This window comes from Hemitrygon akajei, chromosome 8 (assembly GCF_048418815.1).
Source record: "Hemitrygon akajei chromosome 8, sHemAka1.3, whole genome shotgun sequence".
Lineage (NCBI taxonomy): Eukaryota > Metazoa > Chordata > Chondrichthyes > Myliobatiformes > Dasyatidae > Hemitrygon > Hemitrygon akajei.
In genome coordinates, this window is record NC_133131.1 from 64,789,582 (window position 1) to 64,814,675 (window position 25,094).

Here is a 25,094-nt window from a genome sequence, read left to right on the forward strand (position 1 = left end):
AGTGTATCTAAGTTTGCTGAAGATACTAGATTGAGTGGAAAAGCAAATTGTGCAGAAGATACGGAGAGTTTGCAGAGAGATATAGATAGGTTAAGTGAGTGGGCAAGGATCTGGCAGATGGAGTACAATGTTGGGAGATGTGAGGTCATCCACTTTGGAAGGAAAAATAAAAGAGCAGATTATTATTTAAATGGTAAAAATTGCAGTATGCTGCTGTGCAGAGGGACTTGGGAGTGTTTGTGCATGAACTACAAAAGGTTGGCTTGCTGGTGCAGCAGACTATCAAAAAAGGCAAATGAAATGTTGACCTTCATTGCCAGAGGGATTGAATTTAAGAGCAAGGAGGGTTTGCTGCAACTGTATAGGATACTGGTGAGGCCACACCCTGAGTACTGTGTGCAGTTCTGGTCTCCATACTTGAGGAAGGATATACTGGCTTTGGAAGTGGTGCAGAGGAGGCTCACCAGGCTGATTCCAGAAATAAGTGGATAAGACTATGAGGGGAGATTGAGTCTCCTGGGACTGTACTTGCTGGAATTCATAAGAATGAGAGGAGATCTTATAGAAACATAAAATTATGAAAGGGATAGATAAAAATGATGGAAGTTGTTTCCACAGCTTGGTGAGACTAGAACTAGGGGACATAGCCTCAAGATTCAGGGGAGTAGATTTAGGACAGAGATGAGGAGGAACTGCTTTTCCAAAAAGTGGTGAATCTGTGGAATTCTCCACCCAATGAAGCAGTGGAGGGTGCCCTCGTAAATACATTTAAGACAAGTTTGGATAGATTTTTGCATAGTAGGGGAATTAAGGGTTATGGGAAAAGGCAGGTGGGTGGAGATTAGTCAATGGTCAGATCACCCATGAACTTATTGAATGGCAGAGCAGGCTGCTCCTATTTCTTATGTTCTTATGTTCATGCTATTGGGTTTCACTTTGTAGGAAATAATGTCCTGCAAATCCTGTCAGAGTTGACATGCATCTGATATCGCCTCCAACCTCACATAAAATCATCTCTTCGCACTTGAAATAGCCCCCTGCATCATACGTGGCTTTCTTGTACAGACCAGGGTCCCCAGACTTAAATGCCACAGACCTCGTCCTCATCAGACAGCGAATCTCCTGATTCACCCGTGCCAAGGTGTTGTTCGCCAGGAAATAACGGACTTACACCAGCATAAACTTACAGTGCAAGTATATTTACAGATATTTCAACTTTAACAAACATTTCATAGTAAAAGTTAAGAAAAAAAGGGACCATTACAGTTAATCCAGACTAAATGTGCACATAAAGATTAGAGCTTGTTTCTAAAGTAGTTGGTTGTATCGCATTACTCACAGTGCTGAACCCACGTCTCCAACCACTGGGCGAACTTCCCTCAAAAAATGTTACGAACAAACTCGTTAACTCCTCCTCTGTGCTATGCATCTGCACATTCTTGCAACAGGGTCTCCCCTTCAGGCGGGATTCTGCGAGTGTCTTCCCCTGTGTTCTTCTCCACACTTTCTTCTTCCAACATCAGCCAATCAAAGCCAGCCCACTGTTCCTCAGAAGTCTGATCCCACCCAGCTCTCTCAAATGTTTCATGGCATCCCACTGAACAGACTTACAACCTGTTACAAGGCCAACTCGACTGGCTGACATAACATTCCTAATTTGAACAAATGGCTCCTGATCTCAGCTGAAGCCAAAAACACTTATGTATGAAGCTGAACACACTGTATTTGCAGAAAAACTGCTAAAATAAAATGCCTCACAGCATAAGTGAAGAAATACAATAAAACATGTTCTTAACCAGGACATTAAATGTGAGTACAGTGTCCAATGTCACCAGTTCCTTTGCCTTTTGGAAATCCACCTCACATTGCTTTCTCCATTGCCATTTCTTCATAATCTGTAGTAATGAGTTCAAGGGGTGGAGCACAGTAGCAGGAACCTGTAATAGTAATTGACAAATCATAAAAAATACTGCAACTGAAATACGTCCTTTGGCCTTGGGACATCCACCACTGCATGAATTTTCCCAGCACACTTGTGTAAGTCTTGTGTGTCAAAGGTGTGACCAGAGTAACTGATGCTCAGTTTAAAGAATTCACACTTCTTGTGTCATGCTCTGAACCCATAATCTTCTAATCTTTTTAACCCTGTCTTGAGATTTTGGAGATAGATGCTCCTTCTTATCCTCATTGGTAACAATTAAGCCACTCTGGTAACACTGAGTGCTTGGGCAGCCTTGCAGCACCTGGTCCAGAGCTTTCTGCCAGTGTACAGCTGCAGATGCTACTCCAAAAATACCCCTATTATAGTGATAAAGCCCTTTGTGTGTGTTCATGGTGAGAAACACTTTGGACTCTTCTTCCATCTCCTTCTGTAGGTAGGCCTCAGCTGTCCACTTTGCTGAAATGTTTCCCTCCAGGTGGGTTTGCAAAGATATCCTCTATCCTGGGCAGAGGGTATCGATCTACTTTCAGTATTGGGTTGATGGTGACCTTTAAATCAGCACAGATCCTGATAGACCTATTCTTGGCTGCTGGACCACTGGCGTTACCCATGGACTCCAGGCAACCTTCGAAAGAACTCCTTCTGCCTCTATGCGATCTATCTCACCGGATACTTTGTCACAGATGGTATAAGAAACTGGACAGACTTTGTAAAACTTCATTTAATGCTGTTTTACCCCTTGATATATTCATTCAGGAGTGAGAAAGTATTCTTTCTGGTTCAAGAACCACCCCCCCACCCCCACTCCTGGTTCAAGACCAGAGGGTATAACTGGTGGTTGAGGGGTAATAAATTCCTGAACCTGGTGGGATAGGTCCTGAGGCCCCTGTACCTGTAAACTAACCCCATCTGCTCACACAATGTCCATACCCTTCTGTTTTCCTCATATTCCTGTGCCTATCTAAACATCTCTTATTGTCCCTGATGTATCTGCTTCTACCTCCACTCAACACAGCTTATTTTAGGCATTCAGTACCTGAATGGAAAGCTAGAATCACCATCAAAGTTTTAGGGAAATCTACGATCACTGTTAAAGTATTAGTGAAAGCTACGATCACCGTTAAAGTATTAGGGAAAGCAGTTTGACTAGAAGGCAGGCACAGATGTCGTTTTAGTTCAGACTAGCGATGACATGACTGAAATGGGTCGGCCCGGTAGTATTGGGGTCCAGGGAGAGGCAGGGCCATGGACCATCCATACTTTCAGCGAGGAGGGGATGTAGGTGAAGATGCTGAAATGGAAACTGAAGGCGAATACTTTAAAGACAAGTTGTTCTCGTTGCTGCGGAGTGAGGGGATGAGTGGTCTGATGTGGAAGGTCTATTGAGACATCCAGTGAGGGGTGAGCATTCTGAGTGGGTAGCGACAATTACGTCCCTGGTGGATACATAGCAATGTGAACTGATGGACAGTTAAGGTTATCGTAGGCTGAGAATGTTCTCGGACTGAAGCCCACCCCGATGGGGAGATGGAATATGAGATTTGGGCAGAGCAGACATCTCAGCTGCTGGATGAGTGGCAGTGTCAGAGAATGTGAAAAGACAGCTCCGGCTGCTGAGGTGAGACATCCTCAAATGTCCTTTGCTACTTCTATGGGCTCCATGCATGCACTAGAAAGTGTTTTTGACATGACAGGAAGCCCAATGGAGCTTACGTTGGGGTTTAGGATCATGTTCCAGGAGAAAGGGGAAAAGCTTCCTGCCTACATTTTTCTGCTTGATGGAGAGCTGAGCTGCTTGTGGCGTAAAGGAGCCATTCAACTGGCTGAGATGAATCAATTAAGGGTGGACCAAGTGGTGAAGGGTGGAACAGTCTCAGGACATGATCGCTTTTAGCCTTGTAAGACGAGCCCCTTCCCCACACACGTTTACTGAGCTCTAGAGGACTGCTATTGAATGTGGTCCTTTCAAAAGGGGAGCGACTGGTATTGTCTGCTACAACTGTATTGAGGAGGGACACTTCAGGTGGAAGTTGGGAAACTTCAGAGAGAGGGAACAGCCTGGTGTCTCAGGGGAACACGTTCCAAACGGTGTACAAGGAACACCCAAAAGCAAAAAAACCCTATTTCTGAAGTCTTAGTGGGTCAAGCTCCAGTGTGTCTCTATGGATTGAGGGTATTTATGCTAAAGCCATACTGGACACTGGCTCTCAGGTTACTCTGTTGTACTGTTCATTTTACAACTGGTATTTGACGAGTTTACCAGTGACACCACTCAGTGCACTAGAGATCTGAGGTCTTAGTATGAATGACTACCCATACGATGGTTACTTGTCATTGAAGCTGGAGTTTTTGGAAAAAGTTATGGGAGTAGCTGAGATCCTTGACACGTTAATGTTGGTTTATCCGGACCCGATCTAGAAAGACAAAGCTTCAATTCTTTTGGGAATAAATACTCCAACTGTGGCTAGTGGGGACCTGCAAGAAGAGAATTAGAGAGAGCTTTCTGAAACCTTGCCCATTCACCCCGTGTTCAGAGCTGTTTTTGAGAAGGTGCAAGCCCGGATAATGAGCACAAATGAGGAACTGTGTGGTTCATCCAGTCCAAACCCATACCCATCGTGTTACGGCCTCATGGAGTCAGGGAATTCCACTTGTATGCAAAATGTAAGAGTGTGTGTGTGTGTGTGTGTGTGTGTGTGTGTGTGTGTGTGTGTGTGTGTGTGTGTGTGTGTGTGTGTGTGTGTGTGTGTGTGTGTGTGTGTGTGTGTGTGTGTGTGTGTGTGTGTGTGTGTATGCGTATGGACATACTCTCAACAGTGCACATGATTGACACAGGAGCTGATTTTAACAGAAGAAACACATTAATGGAGGATGAGCAAAGAGATGGTATACTGATATATGGAAAGGTAGAATCCAGCGGAGTGTGGGGAGAGAGGGCAATGATGTGAGGAGTGATGAGGGGTAATGTAAGGGAAGGGAATGAAGTGTGGACTGATGAGGGGTAAAGGAGGGGAGTGATGTGAGGAGTGATGATGGTTAAGGTTGACTGGAAACAGACACTAGCAGGAAGGACAGCAGATCAGCAATGGCCGGAGTTTCTGCGAAAAATGAGGGAAGTGTAAGACAGATATATTCCAAATAAGAAGAAATTTTCAATTGGAAGAAGGACACTACCGTGGCTGACAAGTGAAGTCAGAGCCAAAGTAAAAGCAAAAGAGAGGACATACAAGGAAGCCAAAGCTCGTGGGAAGATAGAAGATTGGGAAGGTTTTAAAAACTTACAGAAGGAAACTGAGAAGGTCATTAGGAAGGAAAAGATGAATTATGAAAGGAAGCTGGTGACTAACATCAAAGAAGATACTAAAAGCTTTTTTAAGTATATACAGGGTAAAAGAAAGTCAAGGGTAGATAATAGGACCAATAGAATACAATAATGGAGATATGATGATGGTCTTCATGGACATTTTCAGTCTGTCCCTGGCCCAGGCAGTTGTCCCCACAAGTTTCAGGATCGCCACCAACATGCCAGTGCCGAAGCATTCCACTGCCACGGGCCAGAATGACTTCTGCCCAGTTGCACTCACCCCCATCATTGCAAAGCGCTTTGAGAGACTGGTTCTATCACATCTGAAATCCTGTCTGCCCACTACTCTAGACCCCCATCAATCTGCGTATCGCACCAACAGGTCAACAGACGATGCCATCTCCATGGCACTTCACTCTGCCCTGACCCACCTGGACAGCCCCAACTCTTACATCAGAATGCTGTAAATTGACTTTAGTTCGGCATTCAATACTGTGACCCCCTCCAAGCTAATTGCCAAACTTCGCCAAACTTGTGGTATCAGCTCATCCCTCTGCAATTGGACCTTGGACTTTCTGACTAACAGACCCCAATCTGTTAAGTTAGACAACCTCTCCTCCTCCACTCTCACCCTGAACACCGGCGTGCCTCAAGGCTGTGTGCTGAGCCCTCTTCTGTATTCCCTTTTCACCTATGACTGCGTTCCTGTACATGGTTCTAACTCCATAATCAAGTTTGCAGATGACACCATGGTGATTGGCCTGATCAGAGGGGATGACGAGACGGCCTACAGGGACAAGGTCCAGCACCTGGCCACGTGGTGTGCCAATGACAACGCAGCCCTTATCACCCAGAAGACCAAGGAGATCATTGTGGACTTCAGGCATGCTCGGAGCCACACTCACGTCCCCATCTACATCAATGGAGCTGTAGTGGAGCATGTATCAAGCTTCAAATTCCTTGGTGTCCACATTTCTGAGGATCTCACCTGGTCCCTGAACTCCTCCATCCTGATCAAAAAGGCACAACAGCACCTTTATTTCCTGCGGAGCATCAAGAAAGCTCACCTCTGTCCCAGGATGCAGACGAACTTTTACCACTGTACATTGAGAGTATTGTCATCAACTGCATCTCAGTGTGGTATGGCAATTGTCCCGTATTGGACCACAAAGTACTCCGGCATGTGGTGAAAACTGCCCAGTAGATTATCGGCCCACCATTGAGAACATCTACCATAAATGCTGCCCTGGGCAGGGAAAAAAGCATTCTCAAGGATGAATCTCACCCTAACCATGGACTTTTTACTCTCCTCCCATTCGATAGGTGTTGCAGGAACCTCCATTCCCACACCAGCAGGCACAGAAAGAGCTTCTTCCCCGTGGCTGTGACCCTGCTGAACCTCACATCACAGCACTAAGCAGTATTGCAGCCATATTGTACTGTCTCAGTACTTTTATATTTGTGTGCTGTAGCACTTACATTTTTATTCACAATTATTTTGTAAATAACACTATTCTTTGCATTTCTGGTTAGATGCTAACTGCATTTCATTTGGCTTTGTATCTGTACTCGGCAGAATGACAATAAAGTTGAATCTAATCTAATCTACTCTAATATGGTAATGAGAGACACAGAGATGGCAGAGGAACTGAATGCGTATTTGGCATCAGTTTTCACAATAGAAGACATCTGCAGTATACCGGACATTCAAGAGAGTCAGGGAAGTGAAGTATGTGCAGTGAAAATTATGACTGAGAATGTGCTCGGGAAGCTTATTGGTCTGAGGGTGGATAAATCTCCTGGACCTGATGAAATGCACCCTTGGAAGTAACTGGAGAGATTGTGGAGGCACTAACAATGATCTTTCATGAATCAATAGATTCTGTCATTGTACCAGGTGACTGGAAAATTGCAAATGTTACTCTGCTATTTAAGAAGTAGCAGAAAGGAATCTATAGACCTGTTAGCCTGACATCAGTGGTTAGGAAGTTGTTGGAATCAATTGTCAGGGATGAGGTCAAGGAGCACCTTGACAAGATAGGCCAAAGCCAACATGGTTTCCTGAAAGGAAAGTCCTGTCTGACTAACCTACTGCAATTTTTTTCAGGAATTACAAGCAGGATAGACAAAGGAGATGTAGTAGATGTGGTGTACTTGGATTTTCAGAAGGCCTTTGACAAGGTGCCGCAGATGAAATTGGTTAGCAAGATAAGAGCCCATGGAATTACAGGGAAGTTACTAGCATGGGTGAAGCATTGGCTGATCGGCAGAAAACAGAGACTGAGAATAGAGGGATCCTATTCTGGCTAGCTGCCAGTTACCAGTGGAGTTCCATAGGGGTCGGTGTTGGGACCATTACTTTTTATGATGTATGTCAATGATTTGGACTATGGGATTTGTGGCTAAATTTGGCGATGATATAAAGATAGGTGAAGGAGCAGGTACTGTTGAGGAAACAGAGAGCCTGCAGAGAGACTTAGATAGTTTAGGGAAATGGGCAAAGAAGTGGCAAATGAAATACAATGTTGGAAAGTGTGTAGCATCTGTGCCCCCAATGGTCATGCACTTTGAACCACAGAACCATAAAACATTATAGCACAGAAACAGGCCTTTTGGCCCTTCTTGGCTGTGCCGAACCACTTTTCTGCCTAGTCCCACTGACCTGCACCTAGGCCATATCCCTCCAAAGCCCGGTCATCCAAGTTTTTCTTAAATGTCAAAAGTGAGCTCGCATTCACCACTTCATCTGGCAGCTCATTCCACACTCCCAACATTCTCTGCGTGAAGAAACCTCCCGTAATATTCCCTTTAAACTTTTCCCCCTTCACCCTCAACCCATGTCCTGTTTTTTTTCTCTCCCCTAGCCTCAGTGGAAAAAGTCTGCTTGCATTCACTCTGTCTATACACATCATAATTTTATACACCTTTATCAAATCACCCCTCATTCTCCTACGCTCCAGGGAATAAAGTCCTAACCTATTCAACCTTTCTCTGTAATTCAGTTTCTCAAGTTCTGGCAACATCCTTGTAAACCTTCTCTGCACTCTTTCAACCTTATTGATATCCTTCCTGGGGACTTCGCCTCCCACTCACAGACAAGTAAGACTTAGTAGCTTTCTGTCTGCCTTTTATCTCTCCCTTTCCCGATTTAAACTTTGAAATTTCAACTTTATTCAGTTGGATCTGTAGAGTAACAGTTATAATTATGGCTGCTTTAAAAGGCACCAGGCGAAATCCGGACCCAGTCAACGGAAAGTCTAAAACATCTGATGAGATCTTGGAAGAACCCTCTTGGGTGTAGAGTTTAGAGTCTCAAATCAACAATATTGGCAGTGGAGTAACTCAACTAAAAGAGAAATTTGAAGAAAAAATTGACTCTCTGAGCCTCAATCTTAAAGAAGTTAGTTGAAATGCGGCTGACCTTTCTTCTCGTTTGGAAAAGGCTCAACAACGAATCGTGGATCTGGAAGCTCAGTAGCGTCGGAATAATATTCGAATTGTTGAATTAAAAGAGAAATCAGAATCTGTCAACACACTGGATTATTTTGCTAAAATGTTTCAGTCTTTATTTCCGGAGGTTTGTCCGCAACTCCCGGAGACCGAAGCGGCTCACAGAACCGGTGCTTTAAAATTTTTGGATGAAGGTAAAAACAGGTATATTGTTGTGCATTCTCTCTGTTTTAGAGATAAAAAAAAACCACATCATTAAGCTTGCAAGAAAACAAAGGTTGTTTCAGTTTCAAGGTTTGGAAATTCGCTTTTTTGAAGATTATCCACGCAAAATTGTTAAGAAGCATGCTGGATTCACGTCGGCTATGAGATTAGCGTATCAAAAAAGGCTCTTTCCATCGTTACAATACCCAGCCAAATTAAGGCTTTTTGTCAAAAATTCAGGAGTTCGTATTTTTGATGATCCAGCCGAAGCATTGCGTTTTATTAACTCTTTGTCTGATGAGTCTGAAGCCTGAAGTTTGAATGATCTACAACACTTTGAATGCCTCGTGGTGTAAAGTGATGAAGTTGGAAGATTTGATGGTTATAGAAAGTCTTTATTTTAAAATGTATTTTTATCTCTGAAAAAGACTAGTTTGGATGGTTTTAACCTCAGAAGACATAACGGGAGAACTGTTGAAAGACTGTAGGTTATTTTGAACCATCTAGAATTTTTTCTTTGCAGCACTTAAATGAACTGTTTTTTTTTTGTTCCGTATGCTTTTGTAAAGATTTTAAAAGTAATTACTTGGATTTTTTTCACATTTTAAAGATAGATTGGATATTTTAAAGATGGCAATTGTTTTTCTTTTGTGCAAATATTTCAAGAATTGTTTTGGATGTGTTTTTCTTCCCTTATCTAATATTATGAAGGTTACTTTCAAAATTGAATGTCGTTTTGTTCTACGAAAAACACTGTTCCTTCTAATTTAATTATATTGAGATTCATGTCGACTGTAATGAGTTTTATGTTTGGTAGAGGGAGACAGAGATTGCTTTTTTAAATTTCTTTTTATTGTTTAGGTAGGTGGAGTCTATTATCACTTCTTTGCTTTTCTTGGGGCTTGCGTCGATTGATATTGACTTATTTCTGGGCTTTTTAGTTTGGGTGTTTTTTTTATCCCCATTATGGAATCCTGGAACATACGCAAATTATTATTATTGATGTTCATCTCCGCCATTTTTGACTATCTTATCCTGACATGTGTCTAACTACTCTTTTTAGATACAAATTCTCACGATGATATCTAAACAATTAAATGTTTTAAGTTGGAATGTCTGTGGTTGGAATCATCCTATAAAGCATAAGAATTCATTTAAAATTATTAACCAATTCCAACCTGACATAATATTTGCTCAAGAGATGTATATCATGTTATGTGATAAGAATTGATTTTTTAAATCTTGGAAGGATCCTCAGTTACATGCAAACTCTCAGAGTAAAATTAGAGGTGTTTCTATTTTTATTGATTCCAATATCTCTTTTAATCAGGAGGACATTATAGCCAATATTAATGGCAGATTTTTGATTGTTAAAGGATTAATTTATAATAGGAAAACAGTTTTGGTTAATATTTATGGACCAAATGTAGATGATCCCTCTTTTTTTTAAAGCAGTCTTTGTTCTGTTACCTGATTTAAATGAATATATGTTATTAATTGGTGGTGATTTTAATACTTGTTTAAATCCTTTAATGGATAAGTCATCACCCAAACATCAATGCCCTAATCGTTCTACATCACTTATAAATTCCTTTTTAATTGATTATGGTCTAATTCAAATATGGAGGCATATGCATCCTAGTGATAGAGAATACTCTTTTTTTCTCACATGTTCATAATATATATTCGAGAATCGACTATTTTATAGTTCACCCTCGACTTCTATTTAATGTTCAGGAATGTGAGTATGATGCAATTGTTATCTCTGATCATGCTCCTTTAAACCTAATATTTGAACTGAAAGATGTTGCTTCTACCAGACCATTTTGGCATTTTCCAGAATGCTTGTTACAAAGTTCATGATTTGTTGAGTTTATTGAAACTCAGATAAAAGAGTTTTTTCTCTTTAATAATACAGGAAAAGTCTCAAAGTTAGTAATTTAGGACACATTAAAAGCCTATTTACGTGGCCAGATTATTTCGTATATAGCTAAACTGAAAAAACAAACAAGAATAGAACTAGATAAAATCTCTAAACAAATTAAAGAATTAGATAACACAAATGCAATCTCTCCAAATGTTGTTTCATTTAAAAGAAGAGTAGAATTACAATCACAATATAATTTATTATTAACATATCCTATTGAAGGATATTTGCTTAAATTGAAAAGTCAATTTTATATTTTTGGGGATAAAAATAATAAGCTCTTAGCTTCTCAATTAAGAGCAGCTTGAGCTAAAAGGCAAATATTAAAGATTCATAAAAATAATGGAGATATAACAAGTAACCATGAAGACATTAATAATATTTTTCAAGATTTTTTTCTGATCTTTATAGATCTCAATTTCCTGCAGATTCATCCAAAATGAAGGTTTTTTTACATAAGATTAAATTCCATCAAATTTCTGCTGAAGATCAACAGATGCTTGATGCTCCAATTACTGAGCATGAAATTCAGAAAGCTATTTTATTAATGCAATCAGGTAAAGCTCCTGGACTTGATGGCTATTCGGTAGGATTTTACAAAATTTTGTAAGATTACTTTCCCCGTATCTTTTGGAAATATTTCATGAATCCTTTGAGAAGGGTAGTTTACCTTCCTTTTATGAAGCATATATTTCCTTAATCCTGAAGAAAGATAAAAATCCTACTGAATGTTCATCATATAGACCTAGTTCATTACTAAATGTGAATGCAAAAATTCTCTCTAAGATCATGGCTAACCGCTTGGAAAATATTTTTAACTAAAATCATCTCTATGGATCAAATAATCAATGATCAATAATCTATGGATTATTAGAGGCTGTTACTCTTTCTCTAATGTTTGGAGATTGATGGATATTAAATATTCACCAATATCTAAGCAACCTCAATGTGTTACCTCTCTCGACACAGAAAAGGCTTTGATAGAGTTGAGTGGACATATTTGTTTATAGTATTAGAAAAATTTGGTTTTGATAATAATTTTAATAGGTGGATTCAAATGATTTATAAAAATCCTATTGCCACGGTTATTACTAATAATTTCAGGACCCCTTTTTTTCACTTGCTCGTGGTCCTAGACAGGGATGTCCATTAAGCCCTTTATTATTTCATCTTGTATTGGAGCCTTTGGCTTTAACACTACGTGAAGCTAAAAATATTCATGGTATCTCTATGAATGGAACCATGCATAAGATTTCTCTTTATGCAGATGATCTTTTGGTGTTTATTTCGAATCCCGAGGAATCAATTCCTAATCTTTTGGAAACACTAAAAGACTTTGGTAAATTTTCAGGATATAAACTTAACTTGTATAAAAGTAAATTGTTCCCATTAAATGCCCCTGTTTTTATATATAATGATATTCATTTTAGAATTGTTAATACTTTTAAATATTTGGTATTATAATTACTAAAAAAATAAAGATCTTCATAAAGCTAATATAGTTCCTTTAATGCACTCGATGAAACAATTATTTTCTAGATGGAATCCACTTATTCTCTCTTAGGCCATATTCATGCTGTGAAAATGATGATTTTACCTAGATTTTTATATATTTTCCAAAATATACCTATCTTTTTAACTAAAACAATTTTTGATCAAACTGACTTTCTTATTTCTTCCTTTATTTGGAACAATAAAAGACAAAGAATTAATAAGTATCATTTACAAAAATCTAATAAAGATGGTGGACTTGCACTTCCTAATTTAAGACTGTATTATTGGGCTGTTAACATCAGACAATTATGCTTTTGGCTATATTGGCTCGACAACAGCCAAAAACCACTATGGGTTGATTTGGAACTAAAAGTTGTTAAACAATTTCATTTAACTTCAATATTAGGAGCTCCATTACCTCTACAACTCTCTAAAATTCCAAATTTAAATCTTTACCCTGTTATTAAACATTCCTTGCAGATTTGGTTTCAGTTTCACAATGTTTTTAATTTTAAACAATTTAAGTTGTCTAGTTTTTTATATCGAAACTTTATATTTAAACCTTCAATAACCGATCCCATTTTTCTCCTATGGAGAAATAAAGGGATCTGTTCTTTTACAGATTTATTTTGTGATGGTCAATTGATGACTTTTGAAGAGTTAATTAACAAATATTCTCTCGCTGATACACATTTTCTGCAATATCTTCAGGTTAGACATTTTTACAACAATATTTATCTAAGTTTCCATATTTGCAAGAATCTGATTTGTTGGATACAACTTTGAAGTTGAATCCTTTAGTGAGAGGTTCTATTAGGGGATTGTGCCAGAGGATTGGCGTACTGCTCATGTGGTTCCATTGTTTAGAAAGGGTTCTAGAAGTAAGCCTAGCAATTATAGACCTGTCAGTTTGACATCAGTGGTGGGTAAATTAATGGAAAGTATTTTTAGAGATAATATTTATAATTATCTGGATAAACAGGATCTGATTAGGAGTAGCCAGCATGGATTTGTGCATGGAAGGTCATGTTTGACAAACCTTATTGAATTTTTTGAAGAAGTTACGAGGAATGTTGATGAGGGTAAGGCAGTGGGTAGTCTATATGGACTTCAGCAAGGCCTTTGACAAAGTTCCACATGGAAGGTTAGTTAAGAAGGTTCAGTCATTAGGTATTAATGCTGGAATAATAAAATGGATTCAACAGTGGCTAGATGGGAGATGCCAGAGAGTAGTGGTGGATAATTGTTTATCAGGATGGAGGCCAGTGACTAGCGGGGTGCCTCAGGGATCTGTTTTGGGCCCAATGTTGTTTGTAATATACATAAATGATCTGGATGATGGGGTGGTAAATTGGATTAGTAAGTATGCCGATGATACTAAGGTAGGAGGTGTTGTGGATAATGAGGTCGGTTTTCAAAGCTTGCAGGGAGATTTATGCCGGTTAGAAGAATGGGCTGCACGTTGGCAGATGGAGTTTAATGCTGAGAAGTGTGAGGTTCTACATTTTGGCAGGAATAATCCAAATAGAACATACAGGGTAAATGGTAGGGCATTGAGGAATGCAGTGGAACAGAGAGATCTGGGAATAACAGTGCATAGTTCCCTGAAGGTGGAGTCTCATGTAGATAGGGTGGTGAAGAAGGCTTTTGGAATGCTGGCCATTATAAATCAGAGCATTGAGTACAGAAGTTTGGATGTAATGTTAAAATTGTACAAGGCATTGGTAAGGCCAAATTTGGAATATTGTGTACAGTTCTGGTCACCGAATTAAAGGAAAGATAACAATAAATTAGAGAGAGCGCAGAGACGATTTACTAGGATGTTACCTGGGTTTCAGCACTTAAGTTATAGAGAAAGGTTGAACAAGTTAGGTCTCTATTCATTGGAGTGTAGAAGGTTGAGGGGGGATTTGATAGAGGTATTTAAAATTTTGAGAGGGATAGATAGAGTTGACGTGAATAGGCTGTTTCCATTGAGAGTAGGGGAGATTCAAACGAGAGGACATGATTTGAGAGTTAGGGGGCAAAAGTTTAAGGGAAACACAAGGGGGCATTTCTTTACTCAGAGAGTGATAGCTGTGTGGAATGAGCTTCCTGTAGAAGTAGTAGAGGCCAGTTCAGTTGTGTCATTTAAGGTAAAATTGGATAGGTATATGGACAGGAAAGGAGTGGAGGGTTATGGGCTGAGTGCGGGTAGGTGGGACTAAGTGAGATTAAGTGTTCGGCATGGACTAGGAGGGCCGAGATGGCCTGTTTCCGTGCTGTGATTGTTATATGGTTATATGGTTAATATGACCTTTGTTAATGAAGATTGGTTGCGAGTTTTGAAAAACAAATTCTTCTATATGTGCCAATCACTGTTTAATTCAGTTTAAAATTGTTCACCGTTATTATTTAACAAATAAGAGACTATCTAAAATATTCCCTAGTATAGATAACCACTACAATAGGTGTAAAACTGAAGTAGCTACTTTGTCACATATGTTCTGGTCATGTTCTTTATTAAAACCGTTTTGGTAATCTTTATTTTCTACAATTTCTAAAGCTCTGAAAATTATTTTACAACCTAACAGACTGGCTGTTCTATTTGGAATAGTTCCACATCATATTCAGGGTATTTGATCTTCAGATCAATATGTAATTGTTTTTGTTACATTATTGGCAAGAAGGGCTACTTTATTAAAATGGAAAAATAATTCTGTCCCTACATTAATTGAATGGTTTTCTCAAGTAATATTATGTCTCAGTTTGGAAAAAATTAGAAGTAGAACTTTTGATCCCCGATTCGACTTTAAGAGAAGATGGGGCTCTTTTGACAAATATTATCATTTAATTTGAATTATTCAATATTGTTTCCTTCCAATTTTATTCTATATAAACATGAATTGGTGCTTGATGACTCTTTTTCTTTATATATAGAGAGATGATGGTAAGACGTATTGCTCCGGGGGTTGATTCCTAATGGGTTTTTCCCCCTTTTTTTTGCTATTAGTGGGTTTTTTCTTAGTTGGTTGGGGTTCTTTTTTTCTTCTTTTCTTTATTTATTTTTCATTTTCATATATTATGATCAGCTTTTTTATTCAGCTTTATTAATTGTATACATATTAATTTGTTGAAGTTTTGTATCATTTTATGGCTATAGAAGATTATGTACCAGTAAAAAGATTCTGAAAATGAAAAATGAATATCCTTCCTGTAATTAGGTGATCAAAACTGCACACAATACTCCAATTTTGGTCTCACTAATGTCTTATACAACCTCACCATTACATTCCAACTCTTATACTCAATACTTTGATTTATAAAGGCCAATGTACCAAAAGCTCTCTTTACGACCCTATCTACTTGTGACACCACTTTTAGGGAATTATGTACCTGTACTCCCAGATCCCTCTGTTCTACTGCATTCCTCAGTGTCCTGCCATTTACCTTGTATGTTCTACCTTGGTTTGACCTTCTGAAGTGCAATACCTCACACTTTTCCGCATTAAATTCCATCTACCATTTTCCAGCCCATTCCTCCAACTGGTCCAAATCCCTCTGCAAGCTTTGCAAACCTTCCTCACTGTCCACTACACCTCCAATCTTTGTATCATCAGCAAATTTGCTGATCCAATTTGCCATATTATCATCCAGATCATTGATATAGATGACAAATCACAATGGAACCAGCACTGATCCCTGTGGCACACCACTAGTCACAGGCCTCCACTCAGAGTAGCAATCCTCCACTACCACTCTCTGACTTCTTCCATTGAACCAATGTCTAATCGAATTTATTACCTCTCCATGTATACCTAGCGACTGAATCTTCCTAACAAACCTCCCATGTGGGACCTTGTCAAAGGTCTTACTGAAGTCCATGTATACAACATCCACGCCTTCCCTTCATCCACTTTCCTGGTAACTTCCTCGAAAAACTCTAATAGATTGGTTAAACATGACCTACCACACACAACGCCATGCTGACTTTTTCAAATAAGTCCCTGTCTGTCCAAATACTTGTAGATCCTATCTCTTAGTATTCCTTCCAATAATTTACCTACTACCGATGTCAAACATACCAGCCTATAATTTCCTGGCTTACTTTTTGAGCCTTTTTTAAACAACGGAACTACATGAGCTATCCTCCAATCCTTCGGCACCTCACCCGTGGATATCAACATCTTAAATATTTCTGCCAGGACCCTTGCAATTTCAACACTAGTCTCCTTCAAGGTCCAAGGGAATACCCTGTCAGGTACTGGGGATTTATCTACTCTGATTTGCCTCAAGACAGCAAGCACCTCCTCCTCTTTAATCTGTATAAGTTCCATGACCTCCCTACTTGTTTGCCTAGTTTCCATAGATTCCATTCCAGTTTCCTTAGTAAATACAGATGCAAAAAACCCATTTAATATCTCTCCCATTTCTTTTGGTTCCATACATAGCCGAACCCTCTGATCTTCAAGAGGACCAATTTTATCCCTTACTATCCTTTTGCTCTTAACATACCTGTAGAAGCTCTTAGGATTATCCTTCACCCTGTCTGCCAAAGCTACCTCATATCTTCTTTTAGCCCTCCTGATTTCTTTCTTAAGTATTTTCTTACTCTTTTTATACTCCTCAAGCATCTTATTTCCTCCCTGTTGCCTATACATGTTACACATCTCTCTCTTCTTCTTTATCAGAGTTCCAATATCCCTCGAGAACCAAGGTTCCTTATTCTTATTCATTTTGCTTTTAACCCTGACAGGAACATACAAACTCTGCACTCTCAAAATTTCTCCTTTGAAGGCCTCCCACTTACCAATCACATCCTTGCCAGAGAACAACCTGTCCCAATCTACGCTTTTCAGATCCTTTCTCATTTCTTCAAATTTGGCCTTTTTCCAGTTTAGAACTTCAACCCGAGGACCAGATCTATCTTTATCCATGATCAAGTTGAAACTAATGATGTTATGATCACTGGAACCAAAGTGTTCCCCCACATACACTTCCGTCACATGCCCTAACTCATTTCCTAATAGGAGATCTAATATTGCATCCTCCCTAGTTAGTACATCTATATATTGATTTAGAAAACTTTCCTGAACACATTTTACAAACTCTAACCCACCTGGATCTTTAACAGTATGAGAGTCCCAATCAATGTGTGGAAAATTAAAGTCCCCTACAATCACAACTTTCTGTCTTCTGCAGTTGTCTGTTATCTCTCTGCAGATTTGCTCCTCCAATTCTCGCTGACTATTGGGTGGTCTATAATACAACCTTATTAATGTGGTCATACCTTTCCTGTTTCCTGTTTGGTGGAAGAAATAAACTGTCTGACTATTATTTAGATGGGCAGAGAATTCAAAATGCAGGGATACAAAGGGACTTGTGCAGGATACCCTAAAGGTTAACCTCCAGGTTGAGTCAGTGGTGAAGAAGGTGAATGAAATGTTGGTATACATTCCTAGAGGTATAGAATATAAGAGCCGGGATGTGATGTTGAGGCTCTATAAGGCACTCATGAGACTGCACTTGGAACTTGTGTGCAGTTTTGGGCTCCTTATTTTAGAAATGATATACTGGCATTGAAGAAGGTTCAGAGAAGATTCACGAGAATGATTCCAGGAATGTAAAGGTTACCAGATGAGGAACGTCTGGCAGCTCTTGGGCTGTATTCTCTGGAGTTCAGGAGAATGAGGGGGGATCTCATAGAAACATTCTGAATGTTAACAGGCCTGAACAGATTAGATATGGCAAAGTTATTTCCCATGTTAGGGGAGTCTAGGACAAGAGGACACAACTTCAGGAATGAAGGACATCCATTTAGAACTGAGATGCAGAGAAGTCACTTTAGTCAAATGCTGGCAAATGTATGGAATTTGTTGATATGAGTGGCTGTGGAAGCCAAGTCATTGGGTGCATTAAGGCAGAGATAGATAGGTTCTTGATTAGCCAGGGCATCAATGGGTATGGGGAGAAGGTAGGGGAGTGGGGATGACTGGGAGAATTGGATCAGCCCATGATTGAGTGGAAGAGCAGACAAGATGGGCCAAATGGCCTACTTCTGCTCCTATATCTTATGGTCTTATAAGGTAATGGTGAGGAGGGGAGTGATGTGAGGGGTGATGAAGGGTAATGGGAAGGGGAGTGATGAGGGGTATTGGAGGTGAGGGGAGTGATGAGGGGTAATGGAAGAGAGTGGAGTGATGGGGGTAATGGAGGAGAGGGGAGTGTTGAGGTGTAATGGAGGATGGGGGAGTGATGGGGTAATGGAGGTGAGGGAAGTAATGAGGGGCAATGGGGAGGAGAGTGATGAGGTGTAATGGAGGATGGAGGAGTTATGAGAGGTAATGGAGGGGAAGGATTGATGAGGGATAGAGAAGAGGGTAGTGTTGAGGTGTAATAGAGGATGGGGGAGTGATGAGGGGTAATGGAGGATGGGGAGTGATGAGGTGTAATGGAGGGGAAGGAGTGATGAGGGGTAATGGAGGATGGGTAGTGATGAGGGGTAATGGAGGGGAGGGAGTGATGAGGAGTAGGAGAAGAGGGGAGTAATGAGAGGTAATGGAGGTGAGGGGTATGATGAGGGGTAATGAAGGACGAGGGAGTGATGAGGTGTAATGGAGGATGGGGGAGTGATGAGGGGTAATGGAGGAAGGGGGAGTGATGAGGGGTAATGGAGGGGAGGGAGTGATGAGAGGTAGAAGTGTGAGAATGGAATTGTTTACTAAAACTTTTCTCCTCCCCGGTGTAGATATCAAATCACCAAACAACAGTTCAATCATTCCAGTCGTACTAGTCACCATGTGTTGCATCTCTGGCATTTTCTTTGGGGCTTACTTTTATCGGAAAAAGTGTTCCACCCAGAGGACAACAGAAGGGAGCAGGCCTGGAGGCAAGTACTCAACTGTCCTACCCGAAGGACCGGGCAGGGCCGGGGAGCAGGGGAGCGGTATAGGCAGGTGTCTCACATCCTGACCCTCACATCTCGGGACAAACGGTGGGAGAAGGGATGTAGTTGGTGTGTGGGGACGATAGGAGATGGGGTGCAGGTGGGAGAGGGAGGAGGTGGGTGGTTGAAGAAAGGAATAAAGAGGTCATAGGGAGCAGGGAATCAGTGCGTGGAGGGTGGGAGGGAAAGGAGAGATGAGGGAGGGGTTCAGGAGAGATGGGGGATTGGCAGTGGATGTGGTGCAGAGGGGTGACAGTAATTGGGGTATGAAGGAAACATTGTGGTGCGGCCTGGTCCTCATCTCCTCTTCCTCTGCTCCACAGAGCCAAGTCCCTGCACTATTTACTCAGAAGTTCAGCCAATAAACAGACCAGCAACCAACCGGCAGCCTCCAGAGGGAAACGAGATGGTAAGAGGAGATGTGAAGGGAGGGGAAACTGCAGACTGAACTCTTCAATCCCCTGAGACCACTCTCACAGTCTGAAGGACAGCCACATTACCTAGGGAAGGGGTACTAGTTTAATGTCCTCGGACCATCCTCAGACCACTGGGTGTTGCTGGCACAAAGGACAATCGCAGGCACATTGAGAGCCAAAGCTGAGCGCCCTTACAGTCCTGTCAAAGATTCCACAGAGCTGAGCAACATAAGCAAAGGCTCTGTGAGATCCCGGGCAATAAACAAAGAGAATCCCCCTCAAACTGAACAGAGACCTTCATATTGGTTCAATCAGGGCAGCAAGATTCCATTCCCACTCATATACAGGGGTACGCTGCCCCCACACACTCAGTGACCGGGGTACACTGTCACAGCACCTCTCCACACACAAACCCAGACACTGGGGCACACTTACTCCCCTGCACCCGGTCACTGGAGTACACTGCTCCCCCCAGACACACACAAGGTCACTGAGGTCCACTATCCCCCTCCCTCCACAACCAGTCACTAGGGTACACTGTCAACACCCGCCCATCACTGGGGTACACTCCAAACCCTGGCTCACTGGGGTACACTGCCCTCCCTGCTCCCGGTTAATGGGGTAGACTGTCACCACCCCTCCACCCACCCAGTCACTGGGGTAGACTGACATTCCCCGCACCCATTCACTGGGGTACAGAGCCTCCCCACACACCCAGTCACTGGGGTACACAGTCCCCCCACACCCAGTCACTGGGGTAGATTACACCCTCACACCCAGTCACTGGGGTAAATTACACCCTCACACCCAGTCACTGGGGTAGATTACACCCTCACACCCAGTCACTGGGGTAAATTACACCCTCACACCCAATCACTGGGGTAGATTACACCCTCACACCCAGTCACTGGGGTAGATTACACCCTCACACCCAGTCACTGCCATTTGATCAGATTTCGTCAGGGAGCTTGAGGTAAAGGATCCCTAGAAGAAAGTGATGATGATATGATATATTCCCTCCTGCAGTCTGAGAGGGAGAAGCTGAAGTGAGATTTATTAGTGGTACAATGGGTATTACAGAGGTATGAGAGAGAGCTGGCTGGGATAGAGCAGGATCTTCCAGTGGCCCCCATGTCATTCCTACTTCCCATTCCCATTCTGACATGTCAGTCCACAACACCCTCTGCTTCAGCACTGAGGTCACACTCAGGCTGGAGGAGAAACACTTTGTATTCTATCTGGGTAGCCTGCAACCTGATGGCATGAACTTGGATTTCTCAAACTTTCAGTAATTGCCTCTCCCCTTCACAATTCCCTCTTTCACTTTATCTCCTTACCTGCCCTTCACCTCCCTCTGGTGCCCCTCCCTACCCTTTCTTCCATGACCTTCTCGCCTCTCATATCAGATTCCCCCTTCCCAGAACTTTATTTCTTTCACCGATCAACTTCCCAGCTCTTTGCTTCACCCTCCCCCTCTCCCGGTTTCACCCATCACTTACCACCTTATACTTCTTCCTCCCCACCCCTCACCCCACCTTCTGTCTCTGACTTCTCATCTGTTTTCCAGTCCTGACGAAGGGTCAGTCTGAGACTATTTCCATAGATGCTGCCTGGCCTGCTCTGTTCCTTCAGTATTCAGCGGGTGTTGCTTGGATTTCCAGCAATTACACATTTTCTCGATATGGACAGACGATTGTCTGATTGGCAGGAGACAAAGAGTGGGAATAAAGGGGACCTTCAACAGACACAAAATGCTGGTAGAACACAGCAGGCCAGGCAGCATCGATAGGGAGAAGCGCTGTCGACGTTTCGGGCCGAGACCCTTCGTCAGGACTAAATGAAAGGAAATATAGTAAGAGATTTGAAAGTAGTGGGGGGAGGGGAAAATGTGAAATGATAGGAGAAGACTAGAGGGGGTGGGATGAGCTGGAAAGGTGATTGGCCAAAGTGATACAGAGCTGGAGAAGGGAAAGGATCATGGGACGGGAGGCCTCAGGAGAAAGAAAGGAGGTGGGCGGAGCACCAGAGGGAGATGGAGATAAGAATGGGATGATAATGGGATAAGAATGGGAGATAAGAAGGGATGGGGTAAGAAGTGGAGGAGGGGCATTAACGGAAGTTAGATGCCATCAGGTTGGAGGCTACCCAGCCGGTATATAAGGTGTTGTTCCTCCAACCTGAGTTTGGATTCATTTTGACAACAGAGGAGGCCATGGATAGACATATCAGAATGGGAATGGGACCCTGTCTGGTTGTTTGCCGGTGACCAGTGGTGTTCCACAGGGGTTGGTGTTGGGGACTTTTCATGTTATACGTCAGTGATTCTGATTATGAAACTGGTGGCTTTGTGGCAAAGTTTGTGGATAATATAAAGATTGGTGAAGGGGTAGGTAGTGCTGAGGAATGAGGGTATCTGCAGAATGAGAGAATGGTCTTGTCTTCCCACTTACATTTACTGTGTCCTGGATTGCATCTCGTCTCTGAAATCTGTGCTTTCTCTGCAGGTTCACAGTCAAGAGGAGACGATGGAGATTACTCCCACCGTGTATGACACTGTCAAGGCTCCTAGGTCCCCTCAAATGACCCACCCATTGTGAACCAGGAGTCATCCATTCTCCATGGATGTGATCCGTGTTCTATAACCATGTAACATATAACAATTACAGCACGGAAACAGGCTATTTGGCCCTTCTAGTCCATGTCAAACACTTACTCTCACCTAATCCCACTGACCTGCACTCAGCCCATAACCCGCCTTCCTTTCCTGTTCATATACCTATCCAATTTTACTTTCAATGACAATACCGAACCTGCCTCTACCATTTCTACTGGAAGCTCATTCCACACAGCTGCCACTCCCTGAGTAAAGAAATTCCCCCTCATGTTACCCCTAAACTTTTGCCCCCAACTCATGTCCTCTTGTTTGAATCTCCCATACTCCCCTTCAAACTTCTACGCTCCAAAGAATAAAGGCCTAACTTGTTCAACCTTTCCCTGTAACTTAGGTGCTGAAACCCAGGTTTCTACAGCTGCTATCGTGAGTGCTTGGGTGTTAAATCAGGATGGGGATGGTGGTAGGGGTAGATATGGCAATGGGTTTCTCTTGTGGCCCAGGTAGTGCCCCCATGAGGGTAGGTACGACATGTATATCGGGTAACTTGCCCATCCCATCCTTCATCCTTCCTGTTCATACAGCTCACCGAGTACCATCTGTACCAAACCCATTCACCAACACCTGCTCTGTAGCCTCTGTGCTTTGACTATTCGAGTGTTCACCAGATACTTTTAAATCTTGTGAGAGAACTGTGTTTCAGGTTGCAAACTTGCTTTCCTGAGATCCCCTCGAATGCCTCTACTCCTCAGATTAAACCTATGCCCTCTGGTACCGGATGCCTCCATTATCTGCCATCACCATCTCAAGTTCAAGTTTATTGTCATCTGACTGTTTTTATTTACAACCAAATGAAACAATATTCCTCTGGAGTGTGGCGCACCCACAAGAGGTAGACCACACACAACACATAAAACATCACGTTATTACCACAAATAATAAAATGTAATTCCGAGCACATGTAGTCTGCAGGACCAGTAAGCTGTTCACTGTCTGAGTGACGAGACCTCGGTGCTGACAGGGGAGGCATTAGTCTCACAGTCTGGGGGAAGAAGCTGTTCCCTGCCTGTCAGTCCCAGTCCTGTTGCTTCTGTACCTCCTTCCTGATGGTGGTGGCGATTTTGAGATGGGTGGAAGGAGTCCTCATCAATACTTTGGGGTCTTTTATCAACACTCCCAGTAAATGTGACAAATGGGGGAGGGAGGCCCTGCTGAACCTCTCGGTGGCTTTTACTGTCCTCTGTAGGGACTGCGGTCCGATGCCTCGCAGCTTCCATACCACACAATGATGCAGCCAGACAGGACACTTTCAATGTCCTGTAGAGAGTTGTTGGAATGGGGCCAGTCTCCTCAGGAAGGCCAGACGCTCCTGTGACTTCTTGATGAATGAGGAGGAGTTGTAGGTCCAGATTAGACTGTCCATTCTGAGCGCACCAAGGAACTTCATGCTCTTTACTCTCTTCACTGCAAAGCCACTGATGTGCAATGGAGAGTGATCGACAGGCGCCTTCCAGAAGTGCACAATCATCTCTTGTCTTGTCTACATGGAGACTAACACAAAATATAAAAATGGATAGTAAAAGTTTTTATAATTATATAAAGCGGAAAAGGGTAGCTAAAGTGAATGTGGAGGACGAGAAAGTTGAATTGATATTGGGGAATGAGAAAACGACAGAGGCTTTGAATGATTATCTTGTGTCATTCTTCACAGTGGAGGACACGTCTGGGGGTGTTCATGCATTGCAACACTTTTAGAGCAAAGTAGAATGATTGCATTATAATGCTGAGAAAAAGCAATGTTGAGCATTTAACATGTCATGTCCAACTGGTGTGAGAGATCTGCATGAGCTTGTCCAGAAAAGACAGGTATGCAGTAGTGTCACAAAGTCTGCATTGTCACTGTTAATGAAATTAATAAAGCTACTTTAGTTCTTAATGCTCTTTCTGTCTTCATTTCAGCCATCCAGCATTTCTCATTTTTATAACTCAATGTAACAGGTCACGCATTTCAGGTTGGAATAGAGAATAGTATTTATACCCTAATCTATATTTCCTCTATGCCCCACAGTTTTTGATCCCAGAGCTGGAATAGACAGTGCGACCCTGTTGTCATTTAGCTTATCCTCCCCACAGTCTTTGTTTGCATCTACATAGGCTGCAAGAACTTGATAGCTATTCTGGATCAAATCCTCGTCAGTGGTTCTTTGCAACTGCCTTGTTCATGATCATACCACCCTGCTCAAACTGCTAACCACTTTCAAGTAGTTTACGGTTATGGCACTGTCCTAGCAATGTTTCATTAGCGCAGATCAGACTCAACTCAAAGCAGAAGAATCTGAAGCTACTCGTGAAAGTAAAGGGAATAAAATCACCGGTGGTAGTTGTCTATCAGTCACTGAATAATATTATAGTGGCATAGGCAATAAACAGAGAAATATCTGAGGCATGTAAGATTGGAACAGCAGTTAACTTGGAGGACTTTAACTTGCACATAGATTGGGTGAATCAGGTTGGTCGAGGCACTCTTGAGGAGGAATGCATCGGTGATGGCTTTCTTGAACAGCATGTCACTGAACCTACAGGGGAATGTGTTATCTTAGATCTGGTCCTGTGCAAAGAGACAGATAAAATTAGTGATCTTGTCACTAGGAATCCTCTTAGAAAGAGTGATCACAGAATGATTGAGTTTCTAATAGAAATGGAGAGTGCAATAGTTTGATCTAAAACCAGGGTTTTATGCCTACAATGGGATGAGGGAGGATTTGGCTAGTGTAGACTGGGAACACAGGCTATATGGTGGGACAGTTGAGGAGCAGTGGAA

At 41.9% G+C, this 25,094-nt stretch overlaps 1 protein-coding gene across 3 annotated transcripts in view; it reads left to right on the forward strand.

The window, feature by feature from the left end:
* LOC140731939 (SLAM family member 5-like) overlaps window positions 1-24,184 on the forward strand; it is a 460,463-nt gene extending 436,279 nt beyond the window's left edge. For all 3 annotated transcript variants that reach the window (XM_073053941.1, XM_073053940.1, XM_073053939.1), the window contains exons 4-6: window positions 19,049-19,189; window positions 19,570-19,655; window positions 22,167-24,184. In XM_073053941.1, the coding sequence (XP_072910042.1) occupies window positions 19,049-19,189; window positions 19,570-19,655; window positions 22,167-22,259 (320 nt within the window). In that variant the 3' untranslated portion in view covers window positions 22,260-24,184. The remainder of the gene's footprint in view (window positions 1-19,048; window positions 19,190-19,569; window positions 19,656-22,166) is intronic.
* Window positions 24,185-25,094: the final 910 nt, after the last annotated feature.